Source organism: Chlorocebus sabaeus, chromosome 5, assembly GCF_047675955.1.
Source record: "Chlorocebus sabaeus isolate Y175 chromosome 5, mChlSab1.0.hap1, whole genome shotgun sequence".
NCBI classification, from domain to species: Eukaryota; Metazoa; Chordata; class Mammalia; order Primates; family Cercopithecidae; genus Chlorocebus; species Chlorocebus sabaeus.
In genome coordinates, this window is record NC_132908.1 from 27,944,685 (window position 1) to 27,952,945 (window position 8,261).

Consider the following 8,261-nt stretch of genomic DNA (forward strand, 5'->3'; position numbering starts at 1 on the left):
GGCTCACCTCTCCTGGGTTCATTTTGGGAGGGATTTGAAAGTGTGGACACCTGGGGTATCCAGCTGTACCTTGGAGGTGGCTGTGGCTGGCGTGCACCTCGGTGGGGTCCGGGCGCTTGGATGATGTTCTTGGTGGGTAGGGGTCGCGGGGAATCTGTGGGCCCGGGACCACGGGGACTCGGTCCCCAGCTCCACCCCATCATGTGGCCAGCCCGGCTCCGCCTCTGCCCCAGTTCCTGTTTCGGCCTCCGCTGTCCCGCTCCGGCCCCTGGGGCTCCCCGCAGACGCCTCTCTTCCTGCTCCGCTGGGGCCGCCTCTTCCTGGGCGCCCGCCGCCGGCATCCTGCTTGCCCTATCGGGGGATGGGGCCGCCCCTGGGCTTGGGCCGGCCCAGCTGGGGCCCCCGAGGCGCCTCCGCCCCGTAGTGACCGCCTGGTGCCGCCGCCCCCAGGATGAAGGGCGGCGAGGAGGACGCGTGCGAGCAGGCCCCGCTGAACCCGGAGGGCGAGAGCCCTGCAGGCTCGGCCACGTACCGGGAGTTCGTGCACCGCGGCTACCTGGACCTCATGGGGGCCAGTCAGCACTCGCTGCGGGCGCTCAGCTGGCGCCGCCTCTACCTCAGCCGGGCCAAGCTCAAAGCTTCCAGCCGCACGTCTGCCCTGCTCTCGGGCTTCGCCATGGTGAGGGGCCGGGAGGGGGCACATACGGTGGGGCAGAGCACGTGGGGGGCACAGGTTGGGGGTAGCAAAGTAAACAGGTGTCAAGGGACACAGGGCAGAGGGGGCTTTCGTCAAGGGGGAAGGAACAAGGTCCCAAGGGACTGAGCAAGTCCCTTCTTACGGATGTGTGTGTACAGGGGCCCCCAGGAGATGGGGCCACCGGAGGACACTAAGGTCCTAAAGGTGTCATAGAGGGAGTGGGGTGAACAAATCACCAGTGGGGTTGACTGCAACGATAAGGCAGAGTGGTTCAGACGGAGCCTGTTCCTGGCAGAAGTGGTTCCTAAGTCCCAGTGCCAGCTTCAAAGGCAGGTCAGCTGGGTGGGGGCTGCATCAACAGGCGGGGGTGCTCGAGATGGATCAGCTGGGTGGCAGGGTCACTCAGCTGAAGTTGGGCCCATCCCAGGGAATGTGGCCACTCTCCAGCAGGCCCAAGGGGTGCTAGTGTCAACCAGGAAAACTGACAAGAGATCATGCCCGGGAGGGAGCCGCTGGGGAGAAGGCCCATGAGGAAACTGATAAGCGATTCTCAAGCTGATAAACCACAGGTGCAGGAGGACGGTGTCGGCTAACGGTCTGTCCCAGCAGTGGCCTCACAGGAAGTGGGATGGAGGGAGGTCCCAGGGTGAGGATCAACAGACACAGTCCTGGCTCCTCCCTGCTTGTGGCCAGCTATGTGACCCTGGACAGGCCTCCACCCCCCTTGCAAGCCAGTGGGAAACTGTGAGATCATGGAGGGTGCGCCCTCTGTAGCCCGCCAAGTACCCGCCCCAGGGTGAGCCAAGCATGCCAGAGCAGGCGACTCACCAAGGATGGCTCAGACTAGCCTGCTAGTCCAATTGGACAGGTGTGGAAAGCAAAGGTCTCGCCTCTGGGCAGGAGTGAATGAACTGGGACCCAGGGTTGCTGCTCTGTTAGTCTGGGGTTTCCCCACCATCACCCCAGGAAAAAGAAGAAAGTGAGCTGCAGGAGGTACTTTGGGGAACGCACTCCTGTGGGGATGGATATCAGAGGCAGTTGGGGTGGGGACCATGGAGTTAGGGGATCTGGGCTAGTCCCTGCCCCATCTGTGTCATAACCTCCATATTTGAACAATGACAGGGAAACTCTCTAACCCTAAGGGTCATCATAAGCCTATGGTCTTCTACGTGGGTTCCCAGAATCTACAGACCAGCTTACCTTTCCTGATGGGGGACATCACCTGGGGACAGGGCGTTGGTGCCCCTTCATCTACACAGCCTGCAGAGGGAAGAGAGCAGCCACCTGAGCTGAGGGAGGTCAACCCCGTGGTCCAGGCTGTTCCCAAGGAGACAATCCCTCCACAGCAGAACGTGCAGGTTGCCGGGGTGACAGCTTAAGGGCCCGAGCCTTCTCTGCAGGAGTAAGGGGCTGGAGGTTTAGGTTCTGGGGGCAGGACTGGCCACAGTCCTAGCAGGGGAGACCGAGGCTGGACCAGGCTCTGGGAGAAACCAGGACTAAGCCTGGCCCAGATCCCTGTCTGTGGAAAACACCTCCTGACACCTGCCATGGCCCAGTTTCCCAAAATACTCAGCCCTGCTTTCCTGCCTCCACCCGCCAGCCTCTACACCTACCTTCTTCTTTCCCCAGGCCCAGAGCAATCGAATGGACCCTACAAGAACCACGGATGGGGAGAGAGTGGGATTCTGAAACTCAGGTGGCCTAAGTTAGAATAGCATTATACAAATTGTATCCAGCTGTCACTAAGCACCAGGCACTGCCCTCAGTGCCTTTATGTACATCATCTGTTAGCCTACAAAGTGGGTACTGCTACTCTGGCCATTTTACAGATGAGGAAACTGAGGATCAGAGATGTTAAGACACCTGGCCAAGGTCCCACAGCAAGTAAGTGGCAGGATTTGAGCCTAAGCAGTCTGGTTCCAGACTCCAAATTTATACATTCCTAGAATAGGGTCATCAACTTAAATGTCTGCAAAGGGCCAGGCAAGTAATATGGATGCCAAGTTGGCTGGGTAGGGACTAGCAAGCAAGAGATCCCCTGACATTCAAGGGTGATGGCTCACACTGTTCATCCCAGCACTTTGGGAGGCCAAGGCAGGAGGATCGCTTGAGCCCAGGAGTTCAAGTCCAGCCAGCCTGGGCAACATAGCAAGACCTGGCATCTACAGAAAAAAAAAAAAAAAAGAGAGAGAGAGAGAGAGACCCCATTACCTTTCCAAGGGGAGCAGCCATGACTGATTTGAGCTGATAGTTGCCGTGCAGGAACGCGGGCCAAGTGTGGCCAGTTCTTCCAAGTTTTCAAGGGGATCTGGAAATAGGGATATAAGAACTCTCTTGGGTTTTACAAGTTGGCAACATCTTCATTTTTTAAGAAACACACTGTGTGAGCCAAGCAAAACACGTCTGCAAGCTGGAAGTGGTCCACAGTGTGCTGATTTGTAAACTCTGTCCTCAGACTTTAGCACTCACCATAGCAAGAACAGCAAACACGTACATACTGCTTACTCTGTGCCTGGCCTGTTCCTTTCCTCTTCCTTTCCTCTTCCTTTCCTTCTTCCTTTCCTTCTTCCTTTCCTTCTTCCTTTCCTTCTTCCTTTCCTTCCTCCTTTCCTTCCTTCCTTCCTTCCTTCCTTCCTTCTTTCCTTCTTTCTTTCTTTTTTTTTTTTTTTGAGACAGAGTCCCACTTTGTCACCCAGGCTGGAGTGCAGTGGTGTGATCTCGGCTCACTGCAACCTCTGCTTCCTGGGTTCAAGCAATTCTCCTGCCTCAGCCTCCAAAGTTCCTGAGTAGCTGGGATTACAGGTGCACACCACCACGCCCAGCTAATTTTTGTATTTTTAGTAGAGACAGGGTTTCACCATGTTGGCCAGGCTGGTCTTGAACTCCTGACCTCAGGTGATCCACCCGACTCGGCCTCCCAAAGTGTTGGGATGAAAGGCGTGAGCCACCACGCCCAGCCCATTTCATGTATATTTCATTTAATGTTTATACCAACCCTACAAGGCAGGGAGGTGCTGTTATCAATCTCCATTTCCAGATAGGAAATTGAGGCACACAGAGAACTGACTTGCTCAAGATTACACAGCTCGAGCACAGAATGAGCCCAGGCAGCCCAGCTCCAGAATCTGCTGTTTGATCCCTATGCAGTAAACCTGTCAGAAGCAAGTCATCCAGCCCAGCCCTCTTTTTTTTTTTTTTTTTTTCCCCCGAGACAGAGTCTTGCTCTGTTGCCCAGGCTGGAGTGCAGTGGCATGATCTTGGCTCACTCGAACTTCTGCCTCCTGGGTTCAAGCAGTTCTCCTGCTTCAGCCTCCCAAGTAGCTGGGATTACAGGCATGTACCACGATGCCCAGCTAATTTTTGTACTTTTAGTAGAGACGGGGTTTTGCCATGTTGTCCAGGCTGGTCTCAAACTCCTGACCTCAGGTGATCCACACACTTTGGCCTCCCAAAGTGCTGGCATTCTAGGCATGAGCCACCACGCCCGGCCACCCAGCCCTCTTGATAGGCAGGTGGGGAAACCAGAACAGAGCCTTTGCAAAGCTGTCCATTCGTTTACTCAATGGAGACTGAATGTCTCTGCTTTCTGCCAGGCACAGTTCCAGGTCCTAGGGATACGTATCAGTGATGTATCCCAATAGGCGGAAAAAATCTCTACAGTTGAGGAGGTTATGGGGAGTCAGTCCATCCCCTCTTGTCCCTGCAGGTGGCCATGGTGGAGGTGCAGCTGGAGAGCGACCACGAGTACCCGCCAGGCCTGCTGGTGGCCTTCAGTGCCTGCACCACCGTGCTGGTGGCTGTGCACCTCTTTGCACTCATGGTCTCCACGTGTCTGCTGCCCCACATTGAAGCTGTGAGCAACATCCACAACCTCAACTCTGTCCACCAGTCACCACACCAGAGACTGCACCGCTACGTGGAGCTGGCCTGGGGCTTCTCCACTGCCCTGGGCACCTTTCTCTTCCTTGCTGAAGTTGTCCTGGTTGGTTGGGTCAAGTTTGTGCCCATTGGGGCTCCCTTGGACACACAGACCCCCATGGTGCCCACATCCCGGGTGCCCGGGACTCTGGCACCAGTGGCTACCTCCCCTAGTCCAGCTTCCAATCTCCCACCATCCTCTGCATCCACAGCACCGTCCCAGGCTGAGCCAGCCTGCCCAACCCGGCAAACCTGTGGTGGTGGGGTGTCCCATGGGCCAGGCTGGCAAGCAGCAATGGCCTCCACAGCCATCATGGTACCCGTGGGGCTCGTGTTTGTGGCCTTTGCCCTGCATTTCTACCGCTCCTTGGTGGCACACAAGACTGACCGCTATAAGCAGGAACTAGAGGAACTGAATCGCCTGCAGGGGGAGCTGCAGGCTGTGTGAGGCTGGTGTTAGCCACTGCTGCAAGCACTGCCTCCCTCCCGGGTCTGCAAGAGGCCTCAGGGGCCTACAGACCTCATTCCCCCCATCCCCTGGCTGGAGCCACTTGCAGTGGCCACTCTCAGGCAGAGGTCAGATTCCTGCCTGCAGGGTCCTCTGGGCTGGGCCTTGGGGCAGCTCCTACATTCCCAGGGATTTTCCCCATCAGTCTGTCCCTTGAGTTTTGCAAGCTACTCTGCACCTGGGCTGGCCTCAGTTGAAGGATCATGCCGTAGATATAGGGGAGGCAGGGAGAGCTTGTGGGACCTTCGGTGCTGACCTTAGCCACCATTTCCATTCCTATACAGGATGGGAAGATCACAAGGCAGCCAACCCTTGGTTTAATTTTTTTTTTTTTTAGACAGTCTCTCTCTGTTGCCCAGGCTAGAGCGTAGTGATATAGTCACAGCTCACTGTAGCCTCGACCTTCCAGGCTCAAAAGATTCTCCCACCACAGCCTCCCAGGTAGTAAGTAGCTGGTACTACAAGTGTGCACTGCAACACCCGACTAATTGTTTTGTATTTTTTGTAGAGACGGGGTTTCGCCATGTTCCCAGACTGGTCTCAAACTCCTGGGCTCAAGTGAACCTCCTGCTTCGGCCTCCCAAAGTGCTGGGATTCCTTGCTTTATTTCTGTAGAATCTATTTTATGGTTGGCATTTTGGGGGAAGATTTCGATGGGTTCCACATTCTTGCTTTAGTTGTTGTAGAGGGATTTGGGTGTTTCTACCCCAGGCATTGGTCTAGCTTTTCCTACAATGAACCTATCTTTGGAGGTTGGAGCTCCCCACCTTCCCCTACCGTGGTGACCTATGGCCACTCGCAGGAGGGATGGTGCCTGACCCACTGCCCTAGCACCACGCTATGCACCAAACTTGTTCTCCCCTCTGGGCCAGGGCTGGGATCTTTAGAGACGGACAGCCTCTGCCCCGGGCCTGATTCCTTAGCAAGGGTTAGGTGAGGAGGTTTTAAGGGAGAAGGTCCAGTCCTTAGCCCTTGGAATACAAAGCTTTTCTGACACTGAATTTGGATGCACCTTGTTTTATATAATAAATCATGTTTCACAGATGTCTCTGTTGCTGTGAACGGGATGCAGGGCAGGCCTTCTTAGGATAACTTTACTTGTTCCCAAGAGCTGGGTGGTGGCAAGTTTGGGTGGACAGGACCTGGGAGGGGAGTGGGTTTCAGGTGTAACCCTGTCAGATGCTAACAAGAGCCAACAGCTTCTGAATGGGGAGAGTTATTCCAAGGCTATAGGCTTTGAACTCTTGTCCCTGAGTTCAGAGTCTCTATCTCTTCCACTGAGTTTTATTTATTTATTTAGAGATGGAGTCTTGTGTTGCCCAGGCTGAAGTGCAGTGGTGCGATCTCGGCTCACTGTAACCTCTGTCTCCCGGGTTCAAGCAGTTCTCCTGCCTCAGCCGAGAAACCTGAGTAGCCGGGATTACAGGTGTGCGCCACCACACATGGCTAATTTTTGTATTTTTAGTAGAGACGGGGTTTCGCCATGTTGGCCAATCTGGTCTCAAACTCCTGACCTCAGGTGATCCACCTGCCTTGGCCTCCCGAAGTGCTGGGATTACAGGCGAGAGCCACCACGCCCCACCCTCCCTGAGTATTTAGTATAGATTTTTCTTTCTTTTTGAGACAGAGTCTTACTCTTTTTTTTTTTTTTTTTTTTTGAGACGGAGTCTCACTCTGTCTCGCACTGTCACCAAGACTGGAGTGCAGTGGCATGATCTCAGCTCACTGCAAGCACCACCTCCCGGGTTCGCGCCATTCTCCTGCCTTAGCCTCCTGAGTAGCTGGGACTACAGGTGCCCGCCACCATGCCCAGCTAATTTTTTTGTATTTTTAGTAGAGACAGTGTTTCACCGTGTTAGCCAGGATGGTCTCGATCTCCTGACCTAGTGATCCGCCCGCCTTAGCCTCCTAAAGTACTGGGATTACAGGCATGAGCCATCACACGGGCCGGAGTGCAGCTGTGCAATCTTGGCTCACTGCAGCCTTGACTTCCCAGGCTCATGAGCCTACCGCCTCAGCCTCCCAAATAGCTGGTACCACAGGCATGTGCCACCAACCCAGCTAATTAATTTTTTTTTTTTTTGTAGAGAGGAGGGTCTCACTATGTTGTCCAGGCTGGTCTTGAACTCTTGGGCTCAAGTCATCCTCCCACCTTGGCCTCCCAAAGTACTGAGATTACAAGTGTTAGCCACTGCACCTGACCTCAAGTTTCTTTCTTGAGCAACTACCACATACTAGGGGCCTTTCATAGGTTATCTTATTTAACTCCCCCAACACCTCAAGCGTTAAATTAAGCCTTTATCATTTTCATTTCAGAGATAAGGAAACAGGCCCAAGAAGGCTGAAGATCTTGCCCAAAACCACACAGTTAGTCCATGAAACTGAACTTGGACTATCTTTACCCCTTACATGGGAATCTCTCTTTGATTTGAGAAAAGGAACCAGTGCCTTTCAACTAGAACAGAAAGGAATATGATCTCAACACCTATGCCTCCACGTAAATTAATTTTTTCAGGCTTATTTCCCTCAAAATTTTAGTCCTAATCTTCTTCTATCTTGTGGTGTGAGACCTTGGATAAGTCTCCCTTCCACCTTTTCCTATTACTTAAATGGTGAATTTGCATAAACCAGGCTCTAAGGGTCTTTTCTGCACTGTTTGGCTGTCTACAAATTGACATCCAAGTTTAAAGGAAGACTCTGAAACTTAGAAAGGTCAATGGCTAGCCCAAGGTCATATAGCGAGGGCCTGATGTACACATATCAGGAGCCTGGGGCATCCTCAGCTCAGGAAAAGGGGCCTCCTGGGAGTGCCGGCGTCCACACGGGATCAAAAGGGTGCTCTCAGCCTTAAGAAGACCTCAGCCCGAGTTTTAGGTGTAGGCCTGGGCCGCTGCTGCCCTCGTGCGGAGGGATCCTGTGAGTATACGGCGCCATAGCCAAAGAAGCGGGTACTGGGACCTTGACGCCAGGAGGACACCAGTCCAGTCCCGTTCCTGTAGGACCTCGTTTATTATTACAAGGCCCATTTAAGGGCACTTAGGCCCCACTAGGCTCATCAGAAAACCTTGAAGCAGTCCCTGGATTTAACCACTAATGGTGGGTTTGAGTACGGCAAAGTAGGGCACCTTCTACAGGCCT

At 54.0% G+C, this 8,261-nt stretch overlaps 2 protein-coding genes across 3 annotated transcripts in view; both read left to right on the forward strand.

The window, feature by feature from the left end:
* The window catches only part of FBXL19 (F-box and leucine rich repeat protein 19), a 30,595-nt gene extending 26,085 nt beyond the window's left edge, over positions 1-4,510 (forward strand). For both annotated transcript variants that reach the window (XM_007990359.3, XM_007990369.3), the window contains exon 12: positions 4,404-4,510. The gene's annotated coding sequence lies outside the window, so the exon portion shown is untranslated. The remainder of the gene's footprint in view (positions 1-4,403) is intronic.
* On the forward strand, positions 157-6,167 carry ORAI3 (ORAI calcium release-activated calcium modulator 3). Its single transcript, XM_007990340.3, has 2 exons — positions 157-679; positions 4,404-6,167. Exons 1-2 carry the CDS (start codon positions 452-454, stop codon positions 5,061-5,063), a joined length of 888 nt encoding a protein of 295 aa, XP_007988531.2. The 5' UTR covers positions 157-451; the 3' UTR covers positions 5,064-6,167.
* The last annotated feature ends 2,094 nt before the right edge of the window (positions 6,168-8,261 follow it).